The sequence below is a fragment of the Aquarana catesbeiana genome, linkage group LG05, assembly GCF_042186555.1.
Source record: "Aquarana catesbeiana isolate 2022-GZ linkage group LG05, ASM4218655v1, whole genome shotgun sequence".
NCBI lineage: Eukaryota > Metazoa > Chordata > Amphibia > Anura > Ranidae > Aquarana > Aquarana catesbeiana.
Genome location: NC_133328.1, coordinates 102,243,625 through 102,263,150, shown reverse-complemented (window position 1 = coordinate 102,263,150; position 19,526 = coordinate 102,243,625). Strand labels below are relative to the sequence as shown.

At 43.9% G+C, this 19,526-nt stretch overlaps 2 protein-coding genes across 2 annotated transcripts in view; one reads left to right on the top strand and one right to left on the bottom strand.

The window, feature by feature from the left end:
- TTC21A (tetratricopeptide repeat domain 21A) overlaps positions 1-110 on the bottom strand; it is a 118,862-nt gene extending 118,752 nt beyond the window's left edge. Inside the window, exon 1 of the mRNA XM_073630011.1 lies at positions 3-110. The gene's annotated coding sequence lies outside the window, so the exon portion shown is untranslated. The remainder of the gene's footprint in view (positions 1-2) is intronic.
- Positions 66-19,526, top strand: part of GORASP1 (golgi reassembly stacking protein 1) — a 59,377-nt gene continuing 39,916 nt past the window's right edge. The window contains exon 1 of the mRNA XM_073630013.1: positions 66-241. Coding sequence (XP_073486114.1) covers positions 179-241 — 63 coding nt within the window. The 5' untranslated portion in view covers positions 66-178. The remainder of the gene's footprint in view (positions 242-19,526) is intronic.

The following is a 19,526-nucleotide window of genomic DNA, read 5'->3' as shown; positions in this document are numbered from 1 at the left end:
ACCTCCTCCGGCGTCCTTGGTTACCCGGCACTTCCTCTGTTACCATGTGACGTCAGTTGTCCTTCCTTCTGCAGGCCGATCAGCCGATCCCCGATGTGCTCTCCCCCTTTGTAGGTGTCGGCGGTTGATTGGCAGTCCTGGCGGAGCTCTGTGTGTCTTCGGTGGAGTGTTGCCGGTGATGGGATTGTCTCTGAGCTCCGAGTCCGCTGAGAGCGGCAACGAGGGATATCATGTCCATGGGGTGAGAGGAGAGGGCTCGGTGTCCGGTGTGTATGAAGGGGCGGGTGGCTCTCGGTGACACGTCCGGCTGCAGTGTCCGCTGTGGGCCGGTGACGTGTACGGAGGGTGATGTTCCTTCCATGGGCCATAGTAGAAATGTCACCATGGAGATGTCCTGTGATTACACACACACCATACAATGTGATCGTACAGACAGGCATCCTTACACCCCAATCTCTATTCTTCATTATGTATATGGGGCCTTTTCATTTCTTTCAATGTATTTTCCTGACTCGGTTACAGGTGTGTACATTATCAGTGTGTACTTTATAATAATCGCCCAATAAAGCGGTGTGATGGTGTCCTCCATCGGAATCCACTTATTATTCCTGTCTAAAATGAAAAGGAGAATTTGGGACTTGAAATGCGATGTGCACACCATGGGCGGTGCAGTGAATACAATCCTAATATGAATGAGATATAAATACACATTAAACCAATCTTTATTGGATTGTATCAAAAATGTATAAAACCGCGTTGTATCACAATGGAACAGTTACCGATAGAATACCATAGTAGTGATGTAACAAAATACACAGTAAGGCTGCAACTAACGATTATTTTCATAATCGATTAGTTGGCCGATTATTGTTTCGATTAATCGATTATTTGGTTGATAAGCTTAAAAAAAAAAGCGTTGTGTATAATTTAGTTAATATGTAAAGTTTTAAAAAAAGGCAATTTATTCTTAAATATCTCTAAGCAGTGGTAAATATAAATAACTATATGGTTAGGGAGCAACATATCTAATCCACTCTGAGAATAACAGACGGAAGAGATATACTGTATATACTATTTTAGGAGAGATATACTGTATATGCTATTAGAGGATATATACTATTAAAAAAGGGTGAATCTGGTAAATATCAGACTCAGAGATCATTTTTTTTTATTTAAAAAAAATGTCTTCCTTCAAAAAAAAAATGGCATTTTAAGAACGTTTGTTCGATTTTCTAATCTAAGTGGGGTCAAATTGACATTCATTTTCAACCACGGTGACAATTTGGAAATAATAGAAAAACTTCTTGGTCAAAGGAATTTTCAGACAGTGTATGTGGTTTTTGTTCATTTTAAAAACAAGTGAAAATTTCAAACATTCTTTCATTCAGCGAATGTACAAAGATTTTTCGTCTGAATATTTTCTTCTGAAAATTGATCCGCGTGGCCAGCATAAGACTCGGTACACACACACCTATGCAGTTTGCTTTAGATCTGTCTCTGCAGTGCTTTTTGCTGTGCGTTTTGATTTTTACACACGTGATTTTGCTGCAATTTGCATTTTTTTGCATTTTTTGGCCAATTTGTTGTTGGGCAGATTAAAAAACACAAATTGCTACAAAAAAACGCATGCTTTTCTGCAGCTTTTCTATTGAAGTGTATTGAACCAAAAAAGCACAGTTTTGCATAAAAAAAGTCCCTGAACCTTTCCAAATACGCAGCGGCTGAAAAAAAGCATAGATGTGAATGTGTCCCATAGGAAGCCATGTAAATGAACTGCAGTGCCTTTCTGCAAAAAGCACCATAAAACACATAGATGTGAACCAGGTCTAAGACGTTTAGTAACATAATGGGGTTAAAAAAACCCCTAAAATTAGCCTTTTATAGTACAAAAAAACCAGATAATCTCTATTGTGAGGGATTCATTTTTTTACTGTAGAACTGTGAAAGTAACATTTACAGTAGCGATTATTTGCTCTTTTTGTACTATAAAAGGCTCAATTTAATTTTTTTTAACCCCATTATGTTACTGGCCGATTAATCGATTATGAAAATAGTAATCGATTATTTTCCTAATCGATTAGTTGTCGATTAATCGATTAGTTGTTTCAGCCCTAATACACAGTAAAATGCAGACACACATTGTACATAATAATACACGGGATGGATTAACGCACAATATTCTCTACGCGTTTCGTGAAAAAAAAATCACTTCCTCAGGAGCAGGCGTAATCCAAATATCTATAAATGACATGAGTAAGCATCAACGTCACTATATCTAAACCATAGGAGTGCGCAGCCTATTGGATTAGGGTGTGCACCCCAAAACTCAAACACACACCTGTGTGGGTGTAATATATATATATATGTATAATATAATCTCTAGACACACACTTTTAAATTATTATTATACAGGATTTATATAGCGCCAACAGTGCACGCAGCACTTTACAACATTATTTAAATAAATGTAAACAAACATTTTGAAATGTGTTAAAACAATTGTTAATATTTCAATACATTTTACATCTTATGGCAGAGCTGGTCAGAGGGAGAAAGTGGGGGTGAGAGAGGGGGAGATGGGATCAGTTGTCAGTAGTGGTGGGGGGAGGGGAATGAGATCAGTGGCATTGCTGGGGGGATGGGATCAGTGGTAGTGCTGGAGAGGGGGGTGATGAGTGGCAGTTGTGGTGGGGGGTAATGGGATCAGTGGCAGTACTAGGGTGGGATGAGTCGCAGTGCTAGGGGATTAATGGGATCAGTGGCAGTGCTGGGGGATGGAATAAGTGGAAGTGTTGGAAAGTTGATGGGATCAGTGGTGTTGATGGTGGTTGTGGTTGGGGGGGGGGGGGTAATGGGATCAGTGGCAGTTCTGGGGGGAATGGGATGAGTGGCAAGGTTGGTGGGGATCATTGGTAGTGCTGGGGGTTGATGGGATTAGTGACGGTGGTGGGGGTTGTGGTGGTGGGGATTCGTGGCAGTGGAAGGGGGGATCAGTAGCAATGCTGGGGGGGAGATAAGATGAGTGGTAGTGTTAAAGGGCATGAGATCAGTGGCAGCAGTGGTGGAGGGGTGGGATCAGTGATAGTGCTTGGTGGGGGAGATAGGATGAGTGGCAGTGGTGGGGGGATGGGATTGGTGGCAGTGCTGGGTGGGGGGTTGGATGGGATCCGTGGCAGTGCTGGGTGGGGGGATGGATGGGATCGGTGGCAGTGCTGGGTGGGGGGATGGATGGGATCGGTGGCAGTTCTGGGTGGGGGGATGGATGGGATCAGTGGCACTCACTTGCTCTCAGTGTGGACTCCATGCTTGCTGTGTCTCCGGCTCCCTCCAGGCTGGCTTCACTTGTCTGATCACACAGTGGAGACGTCCTCTGCTCTTCCTACTTGATCAGCTTGCTCTTCCAGTCCCCCGGACGCCATGCCCCCATCTGCCTGCTGCTGTAAATTCAATGAGTGGAGCCGCAGGGAAGCTGGGTGGGCGGTCCTGCAGCAGTTACTTAGAACGAAGGAGTCAGGGGGAGCTGGGAGGCATTCAACGGCTGTAGAGCGGATAATGCAGTGCATCAGTTGTTCTATATGCCGCCTGCTGCCCCTCACATCCAGGTATGGACAAGTATGTCAGGGGGTTAGGGTGTGCCCAGGCACACCCGGCACCCCCCCCCCCCCCCCTGCGCACGCCCATGATCTAAACAGTATTGATATTATTAGCTAAAAAATGAGCAAATAACTGTAAAAACTCACGAAAAAAACGTCTCCCATTGTCAGTGCTAGGGGCAGAACAATAGGGCTGACTCCATAAATGTCCACCACAGGAACTGAGGGGGGGGGGGGGGGGGGTCATCTTGGCAAAGGGTAAGTTGCAGCGTGAAGGCCACGGGGTAATGATGGAAATGTCCATATTATATCTTTAATGATGATTCAATCGTCCAATAAGGATTCTATAGAGATAATAGTAAAGAATGTGTGTGTATATATATATTTATGAATTCTCAATGTCTAGATATAAAATTCAACTTAATGGGCTTACAAAGGAATTCTAACAAATGATGGTTAGTAAGTATATAATGGGTGTATATGGACCACAAAAAATGTAAATTGATAATATTATTACTGATATGATTCATGGAGGTAGACTACAGTGAAATGTCAGCCAATAAAAGAAATAACCAGAAGCTGTGCGTTTACACATACGCAGTGACCTGCATTTGATGCACAATTTTTATGCACATTTGCATGCATTTGTGGTGCGTTTTTCCTAAGTTTGCATTCCCATTGAGGTCACTTGTGTTTTCCTTCTTCTTTAGGCTTTTATGTGCACTGTGTTGCATTTTTGTGCATTTACATTTGTTTGCGTCTTTAGCTGTGCATTGTAGATAAATGCAGCTTGCTGTATTTTTTTCCCCTGCACTGTAATACCGTGAACTAGTCCCATCGGATAACCTGGATTGTCTATACAGCTACATCCCACTGCATCTGGTGTGAACAGGCCCTTAAAGCTCAAAGTTTTTTATCTTCATACATGAAGGTAAAAACCCTTCTTTGTGCAGTACCCCCCCCTCTCCCCCCATACTTACCTGAGCCCCATCACGATCCAGTTGTGTGCATGAAAGCCTCAGCTCTCAAGGGACTCTACTTCCTCACTGGCTGAGACCACAGCGGGATCCATTGGCTCCTGCTGCTGTCAATCACAGCCAGTTAGCCAATGAGAGAGAAGGGGCAGGGCCAAGCCGTGGAGCACATGGACACAGAAACAGGGCATCAGCGTGGGAGCAAAATGCTCGGGTGCTCCCACAGCAATCGGTTTACTATAGGAGCACTGGGCGGGATTTAAAGTACAACTAAAGGCAAAAGGTTTTTTTTTTTGTTTTGGACAGAGTAGAGATGGATTAGAACACCTGTCAGTTTTTACTGCTCACTGTGCCCCCATTAGGGAGATTCTCCCTTTTCTATTTGTCCTGTTTAGCAATATCATTGAAAGTGAAAGTAAAATAAAATCTCAAATGTTGGGTTGTCCCCAGAAAATAGAGAGTTAATCTTCCAATGGGGACACTAGTTCTGGTGACCTGGGGGTCCCCAAGGATTTTCCTTAATTTGAATGGATTTCCTCTCACTTCCTTTTTGGCTATGGGACAGGAAGTGGAGGAAAATCTATGCCAGGAAACGGAGATGGCGAAAAAAAATCTGATGGGTTACTACCTTACCTTACTCTATCCAGAATTTAAAAAAAAAAAGTTTTGCCCATAGTTCTACTTAAATTTTCTGAATAAAGTTCCACTTGAAGTCACACTCCGCAGAGGGAAGGGACACACACACCCCTTCACACAGCACACAGGAATAGACCAGAGGCTGTCAATCAGCTGGAGATCCCTCCCCTGTCACCATTTTTCTCTTGGTGTCAGAAAAACTTGTCAGAAGTGATTCGTGCTAATAGCAGAGGAAAGAAGCAGCAGACAAAAGTGACACTCAGTGCCCTAATTAAGACAAGTACACACTATAGAGGGATATGCTTTGTTTATATTTAATGTCTGAGGTTTACAATCACTTTACCCTTTTCCCAGCTGCACTATATACGAGTAATGGCTACAGCGCAGGCGCACATTTCCGGGAGGGCGTCTATTGACGTCCTCCCATGATTGCATTTCCCACGCGCCACCTGTGGCGCCCATCATCAGGGGTCACAGATTTGAGTAAAGAGCCAATCACAGCGGCTCTTTACCATGTGATCATCTGTGTCCAATCACAGCTGATCACAGTGTAAATAGGATTTGCCAGTTATCGGCAGTCCTCTCCTCACGCTGACAGCATGCGAGGAGAGGAGCGTCTGTAAGCAGCAATTCACACAGGGGACATCTACACTGATCATCAGTGCCCATCAGGGATGCCAATCATGCCTATCATCGCACATCAAGGAAGGAGAAAAATAGTTTTTACTATTTTTATAACGGAAACTAAGAAACATTTTTTTTTTTTTTTTTTCAAAATTTTTGTGTTTGTTTAAGGAAAAAAAACCCAGTGGTGATTAAATACCACCAAAAGAAAGTTCTATTTGTTTCAAAAAATGATAAAAATGACGTTTGGGTCCAGTGTTGCATGATTGCGCAATTGTCATTCAAAGTGTGACAGAGCTGAAAGCTGAAAATTGGCCTGGGCAGGAAGGGGGTGAAAGTGCCCAGTAGGCAAGTGGTTAAGGGCTGTCAGACATTGGCTTTTATGTGTCAGCACAGAGCAGGTCAGACGCCGGTGTCCAGATTGAAGATGTTGTGTTTGGTGTGCTTAGTCTGGAATGCACACACCTCTCCGATAAATCCAAAGATTTTTCCATGGGGATAATCGGGAATCTGCTGTTTGATGTCCTCAGATAGACAACCGACTATACAGTTTGATTCATAATCCCTGTTTAGATCTACTGACAACTCTGCCATGCAGTCAGTGACTAGACACACACACTGGACTGTGTAGGGGTAGTTTTATTCTGGATTGAAGTAGATGTGAGCTGTGTTTAGTTTGGATCTACTGTGTACATACACCTTCATGTCTACATGCACATTATTCCTCTGTACTCTGGTCACTGATAGACAAGGGTGGACCATGCTTGATCAACGTGTGTCAGCATATAGGTGTGGTGGCTTGTAGTCTCCATCATGTAAAAGGGTGACAACGTAGAAGCAGCAGTATAAGACAGTTGTCAGCCATTACAGGGATTGCCTGAATAAAGGCTTTGATAACAGGGTTATTTTAATAAAAGCTGAATATTTAAGAGGATGAAAAGAAACATTTGTGCTTACTTTACATTTTATAGGACATGTTTTGCAAAAATCTCCCCAGCCCTTCTCTGTTGTCCCCCCATAAGTCATTGTTTCTGCAGTACAGGCTTGTCCCAGTTAAATTGGAGTTCCACCCATAAAATTTTCTTTGCAGTAATCAGCAAAAAAAAAAAAAAAGCCAAAACATTTGGAAACTTTTTTTTTTAAACTTTTTCCTGGCTGTTGCTAAGGGGTGCCTTGTAATCTGCCTCTTCCTCTCCCTGGCGACTGACGTAATTTCCGAGGGCTTCGTTGCCATCACAACGGGGCGGCACTTCCAACGACGATGCCCGTTGTGATAGCAACTTGAGAAGTTTACGGCACTTCAGTACGGTCATACTGCGCATGCTGGTCACTCAGCCGCACCGTATCCCGGAACATTGTGCTTGTGGGCTTCTCATGCCCACAAGCAATATGGGAACGACCAGGAAGCAATGATATAAGATTTTTTTTTATATTAAACCAGACATCGGAGGACGAAATTTTAAAAAGATGTGAGTGTTAAATGTTAATGTTTTGAACTTATCAAATGTTTAAAAAAAAAAAAAACGTGTCAGTGGAACTCCGCATGAAGTTGAAAGCTGGCTATACACTAATATAGCCATTCGATTTTATTATCATTATCCGGGTCAAATCAATGTTGACCGCAGTGATGAAAAAATTTGAAGGAAACAGATGGAAAGTTTTTCCAGATTGAGCAAATTTTTAACCGAGTACTGTATGTGGTCTTCGTCCTGGTAATTACTTTTGTTCCAAAATCGAATGTTAAAAGCAAGCAAAATTTTGAAGTACTTTTGAATGAAATTTGTGCAGTCATCAAATGTTCAAATAATTTTTGTGCAAATATTCCTTCAAAGGTTCATTTGAAAATCTTAGAGTGTTTAGCCAACTTAAAGGATAAGTTCACCTTTTGTAACACGTTACATCCACATTCAGGATGTAACATGTTAACCACTTCACACCCGCACTATAGCCGAAAGACGCTACAGTTTTATGGCTTAAATTGCCGGGAGGGCATCCATGTACGTCCTCCCGTGCTCACGCTCCCATGTGCCCCCTGCGTGATGCGGGCAGCGTGCTCTGCCATCCCGTTCCTTTACTACGTGATCAGCTGTCAGCCAATGACTGCTAATCACATGATGTAAATAAGCCAGTAATCGGCTTGTTTACATAAAAAAATAAAGACAATTTCCGGCTTTTGTAAGAGGGACATTGGTCCCACACGGCAAACAAAAGTGCTGCTAACCAGTGCCGCCTATCCGTGCCCATCGGTGCGCCCTCATCAGCGCACATCAATGAAGGAGAAAAATTAGCTGTTTGCAGGATTTTTTGTTTGTTTCGCAAAAAAGAAAAACCCAGTGGTGAATAAATTCCACCAAAGGAAAGCTCTATTTGTGTGAAAAAAATGATAAAAATGTTATATGGGTACAGTGTAGCATGACCGTGCAATTGTCATTCAAAGCGTGACAGCGCTAAAAGCTGAAAATTGGCCTGGGCAGGAAGGGGGTATATGTGCCCAGTAAGCAAGTGGCTAAAAATGCACCAGCCCTAATTAACCACTTCAATACAGGGCACTTAGACACCTTCCTGCCCAGACCAATTTTCAGCTTTCAGTGCTGTCGCAGTTTGAATTACAATTGCGCGGTAATGCTACGCTGTACTCAAACTAAATTTTTATCATTTTGTTCCCACAAATAGAGCTTTCTTTTGGTGGTATTTGATCACCTCTGCGTTTTTTATTTTTTGCTAAACAAATAAAAAAAGACCGAAAATTTTGAAAAAAATAAAAGTTTTGCTTTTGTTTCTGTTTAAAAATTTTGTAAATAAGTACATTTTCTTTCACTGATGGGCACTGATAAGGTGGCACTGACAGGCACTGATAAGGCGGCACTGATGAGGTGGCACCAATGAGCGGGCACTGACGGGCACTGGTAGGCGGCACTGATGGGTGGCACTGATATGCAGCACTGATGGGCACTGATGGGTGACACTGATGGGCACTGAAAGGCTGCAAAGATGGGTTCTTATGGGTGGCACTGATAGGCGGCACTGCTGGGCACTGATAGGCGGCACTGCTGGGCACTGATAGGCGGCACTGCTGGGCACTGATACGTGGCACTGATACGTGGCACTGATAGGCATCCCTGGTGGCACTGGCAGCGGTAGGCATTGGAGTGGGCACTGATTGGCAGCTGCCTGGGCACTGATTGGCAGCTGCCTTTGCACTGGTTAGTATTTCCCTGGGGGTCTAGGGGGCATACCTGGTGGTCCAGGGTGGCTGGTTTCCCTGGTGGTCCAGTGTGGCTGGTTTCCCTGGTGGTCCTGGGCGGCTTCCCTGGTGGTCCTGGGCGGCTTCCCTGGTGGTCCTGGGTAGGATTCGAGGGGGGGGGGCCGTGCTGATAAACAATCAACACAGACCCCCCCTGTCAGGAAAGCAGCCAATTGGCTCTCCTCTACTCGCGTCTGTCAGACACGAGTGAGGAAAAGCCGATCACCGGCTCTTCCTATTTACATCGTGATCAGCTGTGATTGGACACAGCTGATCACGTGGTAAAGAGTCTCCGTCAGAGACTCTTTACCTAGATCGGTCCTGCGAGGTGTCAGACTGACACCCCGCAACAACGATCGCTGCGATGCGCGCTCCCGGGGGCGTGCAGCGGCTCAATATCCTGCGGACTTCATATGACGTCCAGTCAGGATATTGAAACCACTTTGCCGCCGTCATTCTGCTATATGGCGGCCGGCAAGTGGTTAAACAACAAATGAGTTTAAAATCTGAACTCCAGGTATAAATACTTTTGTTGAAATATATTCATCAACATCTCCAAAGAATGTAAGTCCTGTTTGCCCCAAATGCCTTTAGAAAACCCAGATATCATCTTGTAGAAGTTGCAGTGAAATCATCAATGTGCAGTACATAGCCTGTGCAGAGACATGATCAATGTGCTGTACATAGCCTGTGCAGAGACATCATCAATGTGCTGTACATAGGCTGTGCAGAGACATTATCAATGTGCTGTACATAGCCTGTGCAGAGACATGATCAATGTGCTGTACATAGCCTGTGCAGAGAGCAGAGACATCATCAATGTGCTGTACATAGCCTGTGCAGAGACATTATCAATGTGCTGTACATAGCCTGAGCAGAGACACCATCAATGTGCTGTACATAGCCTGAGCAGAGACATCATCAATGTGCTGTACATAGCCTGTGCAGAGACATCATCAATGTGCTGTACATAGCCTGTGCAGAGACATTATCAATGTGCTGTACATAGCCTGAGCAGAGACACCATCAATGTGCTGTACATAGCCTGAGCAGAGACATCATCAATGTGCAGTACATAGCCTGTGCAGAGACATCATCAATGTGCTGTACATAGCCTGAGCAGAGACATCATCAATGTGCAGTACATAGCCTGTGCAGAGACATCATCAATGTGCTGTACATAGCCTGAGCAGAGACATCATCAATGTGCAGTACATAGCCTGTGCAGAGACATCATCAATGTGCTGTACATAGCCTGTGCAGAGACATTATCAATGTGCAGTACATAGCCTGTGCAGAGACATCATCAATGTGCTGTACATAGCCTGAGCAGAGACATCATCAATGTGCAGTACATAGCCTGTGCAGAGACATCATCAATGTGCTGTACATAGGCTGTGCAGAGACATCATCAATGTGCAGTACATAGCCTGTGCAGAGACATCATCAATGTGCTGTACATAGGCTGTGCAGAGACATCATCAATGTGCAGTACATAGCCTGTGCAGAGACATCATCAATGTGCTGTACATAGGCTGTGCAGAGACATCATCAATGTGCTGTACATAGGCTGTGCAGAGACATTATCAATGTGCTGTACATAGCCTGTGCAGAGACATGATCAATGTGCTGTACATAGCCTGAGCAGAGACATCATCAATGTGCTGTACATAGCCTGTGCAGAGACATTATCAATGTGCTGTACATAGCCTGAGCAGAGACACCATCAATGTGCTGTACATAGCCTGAGCAGAGACATCATCAATGTGCTGTACATAGCCTGTGCAGAGACATCATCAATGTGCTGTACATAGCCTGAGCAGAGACATCATCAATGTGCAGTACATAGCCTGTGCAGAGACATCATCAATGTGCTGTACATAGCCTGTGCAGAGAGCAGAGCTGTTGTTGACATTGTGAAAATGAAAACTTTTTTAATTTTCTGCCTGTGTCCTGGTTGAGATCTTTATTTTTTTTGTCAAGTTCTGGCAATTCGGCCACCCCCCCCCCCCCCATGCGTGTGTGTGTGTTTACAAACATTTTTCAGGCACTCCCATTTAAAAAAAAACGCATGCTTCTATTCCTGTACCTACAAGTCATGCAATAATTGTGAATCGTGTTTGAATACCTAAGATCAGAAGGCACTGCTGGGATATCAAGTATACAAAGTTACAAGGTCGGGATATGTAACCTTGCACAAGCTCCAGGGCTATCAAATTTATGCTTGCTGCACTCTCTAATAAAACACTGGCTTATCCCGATAGGAACATGTTTTTTTCAGGTCATAACGCACCATGTGGTAAAGGATGGATAAATAGACAGCACCCAAAGTTGTCATCAGTGACAGTGACTTCCATCCTGAGACGTTCCCTCCCCCATGTGACAGTGCCAGGTGATTGAGCGGCCAACTGCCAGCACCAGTGCAGAAAGGCAGAGAGAAGGCAAGAATGTCAGGCAGGTGGGGCCAGCATTAAAGTGAAAGTGTTGTTTTCCCTGCATGGGCAAAGCTCAGGGTCACTTTAAAGTGGTTGTAAACCCTCACATATACCCAGTGAAGTGACTTCAAGTGATACACAGAGATGAAACAAATCCTCCTACATAAGTTGTACCTGTTTATCTGCAGTCTTCTCTCCTCTACAACTGTTCAAAGTGCTGAATTTATAAGTTGGGTGTGGGGGTTCAGAAAAAAAGGGGGCAGAGATCTTAAGTTACACTCTGCAGAGCTCAGTGAGGAGAGCTCTGAGAGCTGACTGGAGGGAAGCGACACACCCCCTTCACACAGCACACAGGATCAGAGCTGAGGCTGTCAATCACTGGAGCTCCCTCGTCACCATTTTTCTCTTGGTGTCAGTAAAACTTGTCAAAAGAAACTCCTGCTGATAGCACAGGAACAAAGCAACAGACAGAAATGACACTTAGTGCTTTTAATTGAGACAAGTACAAACTACAGAAGGATATGCATTGTTGATATTTCATGTCCGAGGTTTACAACCACTTTAAGATACATTTTTACATTTAGGCAATATCTTTGTAGTTTATTCAAAGCGAGTCACACACAATGTCAACAGCAGCGCGACAGTAAAAACCTGGACAAAGAGTGTAGCTGCTGACTGTTAATAAACACGCACTCCACTATCTCACGGTCCAGTGATGCGGTCGCCCGGAGCCTCGTTTCTCTCCCGGGGAGCCAGCATTGCAAATTATGACACCCGGTTGTGACAGCTTGTGGCTTCACAGCCGGGCACGCACTGCGCATGCACGAGTCGCACAGTGCCTCCCCATTGCTCGGGCAATCTTCTGGGACCTCTGACGTGTCCCAGAAGATTGCAAGGAGGGAGGGGCAGAGGAGAACTCTTGCTCGAGCCGCCTAGTCAAAACTAGGTACCTGTCCACCCCCCCAAAAAAATGACATGCTTTTGGTGGAGCTCCGCTTTAAAGTAGCATTAAACCTTCCGGTTCTCTCTCTTTTAAGCTCTTGCTGACCAGCCGCCGTCATTATACCGTGGCAGGTCGGCTCTCCGGTCTGTGCAGGGAGCGTGCCCGCGAATCCCGCGGACGCGATATCCAGCAGCGACCCACGATCTCTGTGTACAGAGGCAGAACAGGGAACTGCCCATATAAACAAGGCAATTCCCCGTCCTGCCTATTGACATGTCAGAGATCTTCTGTTCCCAGTCATCGGGAACAGCGATCTCTGTCATGTCCTAGGTAGCCCATCCCCCCTACAGTTAGAACATACCCAGGAAACACAGTTAACCCCTTGATTGCCCCCTCGTGTTAACCCCTTCCCTACCAGTGACATTTATACAGTAATCAGTGGCTATTTTTAGCTCTGATCACTGTATAAATGTCACTGGTCTAAAAAAAGTGTCCCATCTGTTCGCCGCAATGTCGCAGTCCCGCTAAAAATTTCAGATCGCCGCCATTACTAGTAAAAAAAAATAATAAAAATGCCGTAAATTCCCTATTTTGTAGACGCTACAACTTTAGCGCAAACCAATCAATATACACTTATTGCAATTTTTTTTTTTTTTTACCAAAATTATGTAGAAGTATACATATTGGCCTAAACTGATAAAGAAATTTTGTTTCTTTTTTAAAAAAAAAAATTGGGAAATTTATTATAGCAAAAAGTAAAAAATATTTTTTTTGTTTGTTTATAGCGCAAACAATAAAAACCGCAGAGGTGATCAAATACCACCAAAAGAAAGCTCTATATGTGGGGAAAAAAGGGAAATAACATTTGTTTGGGTACAGCGTTGCATGACCGCGCAATTGTCAGTTAAAGCGACGCAGTGCCGTATCGCAAAAAAGGACCTGGTCATTAAGGCGGCAAATCCTTCCGGGGCTGAAGTGGTTAAAATAACAAACAAGTTATACTTACCTGCTGGTATTGCACAAAGTAGCTCCGATCCTCCTCTTCTGTCCCCTGTCGGTGCTCCAGGCTCCTCCTCTTCGGCGAGTACCCCATAGGAAGCCGCTTCACACGGGGGCACTTGTGCGGGCTTGCTCCTAAGCCGTCTTGTCTGCATCCGTTGACACAGACAGGGAGGCTCAGCCCCGCCCCCCACTTGCCACAGAATTTGATTAGCAGCAGCAGCCAATGGCGTCTGCTGCTATCAATCTGTGCAGTGAGGAGGTACAGAGCCAGGAGAGCTGCGGCTCTCATGCACATGGCGGGATCAGGCTCAGATAGGTATAAGGGGGGACTGGGGGACACATGCAACACAGAAGGTTTTTTTTTTACCTTAATGCATAGAATGGTAAAAGTAAAAAACCATAAGCCTTTTCAACCACTTTATGTATCCTTGAAGCTGTACTGGACCTTATGTGACCGTGCTCTCATGACTGAAATGACTTGAGGATAGACACTTGCTAGATTTAGCAGCATTCTTATTTTTGATACTGGTCACACAGAGGTGACACTTAGAGTTGCAGCTGGTAAAGCCAAAAGTGTTCTTTGGCTCAACAATGTCTTTTTTAAGGTGGCCCTAGATGACCCGTAATACAAAAATGTATGGATTCCTCCATTTACATGACCAAAGTGAATGGAGGAATCCCCCCTGTTGAGACATTGTGGTTGATTTATTACAACTGGAGAGTGCAAAATCTGGTGCAGCTCTGCACAGCAACCAATCAGCTTCCAGGTTATTTGTCAAAGCTTAATGGAACAAGCTGACGTTAGAAGCTGATTGGCTGCCATACAGAGCTGCACCAGATTTTGCAAGCTCCAGTTTTAGATTAGAAAAGTTTTAAATCAACCCTATTGTATTCTGAGAGCGGGACTCCTCCACTGTCAGAATACACTAATCAGAGGCTGCAGCAACATTCCCCTTCGACACTTGATATAATGATCGACTTCTGTCAAACAAGGATGGCCATACATGGATTGAAATTTGGCCCGTCCATGCTAAACTTTCCATAACAATAATGCAAAGACAGGTAAATAATTTAATTTATATGCACACATGGCATGGACATCAAGAAAACATGATTGCATACATATTGGCTGGTGACGCCTAGAAATGACGTCACGCCAGAGACCTTGTGCGTGGCGCCGATGTGCTGAGGGAAAGCTTCCTGGCCCTGGCTCCATACTCACCATACACCAATGTACTTCATTCCATGTAAGTACCCAGGATTGGCAACTTTGCATGTTCCTGTTCCTGTTCCTCTCAGTACCATATTAGACTAACTATACCCTGTGTTTGGTAGATACCTTTGAGCATCTGCCCCTGAGGAAGTGTTCTATACACGAAACACGTCGGACATCTAGGATGCAGTCATATGCCTGCCAATAGGAATCAATTTAGACCCACTATCTACAACCAATTATGTTTATACCATTTACATACCTTTTATAACGTTGCAAAGTGACGCTCAGATGACGTGTGTATATGTATATAAATAATTTATGAAAAATATTTACTTATCAATTAATTTCATATCCTATGCTACGAAGCCAACATGTATGCAATCATGTTTTCTTGATGTCCATGCCATGTGTATATAAATGAAATTTTTTTTTTTACCTATCTTTGCGTTATTGTTATGTATTTATACATCCATCTATGCCAATTAAGTGCTTTTACAACCTAACCTCCACTAGTCAATTGCCAAATCTAAAGTCCCCACCTCCCTTTTCTTATGTACCTGATGTAGGCACATTTACCTGTGCCTCATCTAAAGTCCCAAAACCCTCCCCCATATTTTTTTTTTTGCTGAAATTTTCATCCATCTATGGACAGCTTTAGGTTGTGTATTTCTTTCAGAAGGCACTGACGCCTGACAAAATCATATACTATCCATGGAGGCTGTAGGATGCGGAAGGAAAACCCTTATAGCTATAAGAACATCATCCCTCATAAATGTAAGACAGTGTAAAGAGTGGTGGCATGGGCTACTGCTGTAGTGAGCAGATCTTTCCTCTATTTAGCCCAGATGAGAAATTCAGATTTCTGTTTGGCTGCTCTGTTCTGCAATGTACACATTTCTAAAGACCAGAGGGTACGCCGTTCTGTTGTAGAACATATTTTAGAGCATATATAGAAACCTTTTCCATGTGTCCTGTATCTTCCTTTGTTTAGCTGGTTTCTAGTAGTTACAAGGTTTGTTGGGAGGAGACAGCTATTAGGCCCCTTTCACACTAGTAACGACTTCACTGCGAGTTCGCAGCCATGATTTTGCCACGATTCGTGGCCACAATTTCAGAGAATGCCTGTGTAACTCACATCAAAGTTGGACCAAAGTAGTGCAGGGACTAATTTGAAGTATGCATTACTTGAAGTTGTACTAATATGAATGATTGTCATTGGAAATCATGGGGAACGACTGGTCATGCTATTTTGCAGTCCCAAATCTTGGGACGAGTCATACAAGTGTGAAAGGGGCCTTAGTCAGATTTCTCAGGTGTGACCAAATATTGACATGGCAGGTTGTCATCCTTTTATTTTTTACACAATTAAAGCTTATTGAAGATATAGAAGTACCAACACACAGACAATTGGATTTCATCGATGCAGTATTTTAGCACAATCTCAGGCATAATATACATAGTACGATATATAAACTGGTTTTGGTCTATCAGCAATGGTCTGTATGTCCCAGTAATCAACAGGGTATGCTTTCCAAAGCAGATGAGTGATTCCAACAACCACACACCGTATGAAGTGGAAAAAGAGCAGGAAGAGAAATGGTATTGGAAATGTGAAAAAAAAGAGGGCGGTAGATAGGGAAAATTATGGGTTCAAGGTGGTAGGCCCACCCCAGCAACAAGGTATGGCTGCACACAATAGGAACAGAACCGTTACTATTCCAAAGAGATAGTGTTGTTAAAGGTTTCCACCACACCATGGAGTCAGCACTGTTTTTCAGAAGGTTGGTTCTAGGAACCCCTCCTCCTTGTAAAGCAAGACATTTGTATGCTAATGTGCCCATGAAGAAGATCCAAGGTCCCCCAAAACTGTTGTATTGATCCTGTGTTTCAAGGAGATATGCTGTTAGATTCTCCAGTTCTATGAGATGACAGAGGTCCTGAACCCAGTTCTTGATGTGGTGTTGAGGAGGATCCCCAGTGTCTGGGTGTAATAGTATGCATTGCTGAGAGATAGAAGTGGAAGAGGGTTTTCGCAATATGGGAGCAAGAATGGAAATTGGCACCATTTGTGGGGATTTTGGTCAATGCATATTTGTAAATTGGTAATAAATATAGAAGACTGGTGTCCCAAAGTGGCCAGATTGCAGCTCCACCAAGGAAAGTAGCAATGTACCTTCTACTGCTCCACAGCACCAGCAGTTAGGGGTGATGGGGGCATTTATACCACTGAATCAGTAGTTTGTAGCCCTTCTGCTGAGCTAAGGTTTGTTTAAGCAAACAAATGAAATTTTCGTTGTCGAATTGTTCGTTTTTCGCATCATTAGCGACATGCGATTTTTGTGCCACAATAGAAAGTGCCTGATGCAACATGCTGTTTTTGTTTTTTTTTAATAAAATTGAAAAAAATTGATGGCACAATTGTATGAGCTATTTTCGATCAACAGAACTTTCTTTTTCGACTTGTCTATGGCCTGCTTTAGTAATGGTATAGTGTGACAGACCTAGCCAGGACAGAGGCTTTTGTAGGGGACTGAATGCTAGCCTCTTGCCTACCGATCATGGGCCCTGGCATTTGGGGGAACAGTGCTCTTTGTGAGTTGTATGCCTGGGGACCCTTGAAGGTGGTGTTACTTTGGATTCAGGTCCATATCCCCCCCAAGACACACAGTCTCTGGGAACCCTGTATATGCCATATTAGAAATAGTGACTGATTCATACTGTTGGGACACATACTGTTAGATGCTAATGTCATCAACTCCAGCCACCTGTCTGTCTGTTGTCTTCTATAATGTAAATGAGTCTAGTCTGGGGTGCCACAGCTTCTAAGAGTCTTTCACCCATTGTTGTTTGTGCTAATTAACCCTGCAATTGTATGAAGGAATTCTGTGTTGAGATGTATGATAATGTGTAGTGTAGTTACGGAGTCACATTAGCTGCTTTAAGGGATTAGTTAATTAGCTCATGTTAATTGGGTTTCTGGTTACAGGTGTAGTTTTAGAGTAATATGAGCAGGACGGGGGACCTCCTCTTCTACTAGGGCTCAAAGTCTCTTCAAAGTTGCTTCAAAGTCTCTTCAGCTGTGGTTCATATTGATGCGATTTGGCATCGATTTGACATGTCAAATCGCATGCCAAATCAGTGGCAATTGCCGGCAATGACAGCGTCCGAATCAGTGCAACGCCGCATTTGCGGCGCTGCACTGATTCCCAAAAGTATTTTTTGTACTACTTTTGCCGATTTCAGGGTGCGATTTCCATTGACATCTGTGCAGAAACCCGCACAGATGTCTCTGAAATCGCCCCCGAAATCGGGACTGACATGCAGGAATGAAATCATACGAGTTAAGCACGATTTCATTCCCGCAGTCAGTGTGAACTTAGGCTCAAAGTTGCTTCAAAGTCCCTTTTTAAATCTCTCTTTAAAATTGCATCAACTATGACTCAAGTCGCCAGGAAGTTGCATGGCAAAGTCGCAATGTAAGGCGCACGACTTTCAGGTTGCGACAGTGTGAACCAAGCCTTACCCTAAGTCTGGCGAATTTGGAGTTATTTATACAAGCCACAATATAATATGTCTGAAATATGTATCTCCTCATCGGCAGAAGATCATAGGTCAGAGAAAATCTCTTATAGGTTGTTATCCTTTTAGGTCTCATGCAGAGCGCAGCTAAAAAAAATGCCCGTTTTACAGGTGGTTTTTATTCTGCCCCTAAACATATACACTGTACACTATATTACCAAAAGTATTGGGCGCTGGTCTTTACACACACATGAACTTTAATGGCATTCCTGTCTTATACCCGTACACACGGTCGGACATTGATCGGACATTCCGACAACAAAATCCTAGGATTTTTTCCGACGGATGTTGGCTCAAACTTGTCTTGCATACACACGGTCACACAAAGTTGTTGGAAAATCTGATCATTCTGAACGCGGTGACGTAAAACATGTACATTGGGACTATAAACGGGGCAGTAGCCAATAGCTTTCATCTCTTTATTTATTCTGAGCATGCGTGGCACTTTGTGCATCAGATTTGTGTACACACGATCGGAAATTCCGACAACGGATTTTGTTGTCGGAAAATTTTATAGCCTGCTCTCAAACTTTGTGTGTCGGAAAATCCGATGGAAAATGTGTGATGGAGCCTACACACAGTCAGAATTTCCGACAACAAGGTCCGATCACACATTTTCCGTCGGAAAATCCGACCGTGTGTACGGGGCATAAGTCTGTAGGGTTCAGTATTGAGTTGGCCCATCCTTTACAGCTGTAACAGCTTCAACTCTTCTGGGAAGGCTGTCCACAAGGTTTAGGAGTGTGTCTATGGGAATGTTTGACCATTCTTCCAGAAGCACATTTGAGAGGTCAGGCACTGATGTGGACAAGAAGGCCTGGCTCGCATTCTCTGCTCTATTTCATGCTGAAGGTGTTCTATCAGGTTGAGGTCAGGACTCTGCAGGCCAGTCAGGTTCCTCCACCCCAAACTCACTCATCCATGTCTTTATGGATCTTGCTTTGTGCACTCATGTTGGGACAGGAAGGGGCCATCCCCAAACTGTTCCCACAAAGTTGGGAGCATGAAATTGTCCAAAATGTCTTGGTATGCGGAAGCCTTAAGAGTTCCTTTCACTGGAACTAAGGGGCCAAGCCTAACCCCTGAAAAACAACCCCACATCATAATCCCCCCTCCACCAAATGGTTTGGACCAGTGCACAAAGCAAGGTCCATAAAGACATGGATGAGCGAGTTTGAGGTGGAAGAACTTGACTGGCCTGCACAGGGTTCTGACCTCAACCATTAGAACACCTTTTGGGATGAATCAGAGCGGAGATTATGAGCCAGGCCTTCTCGACC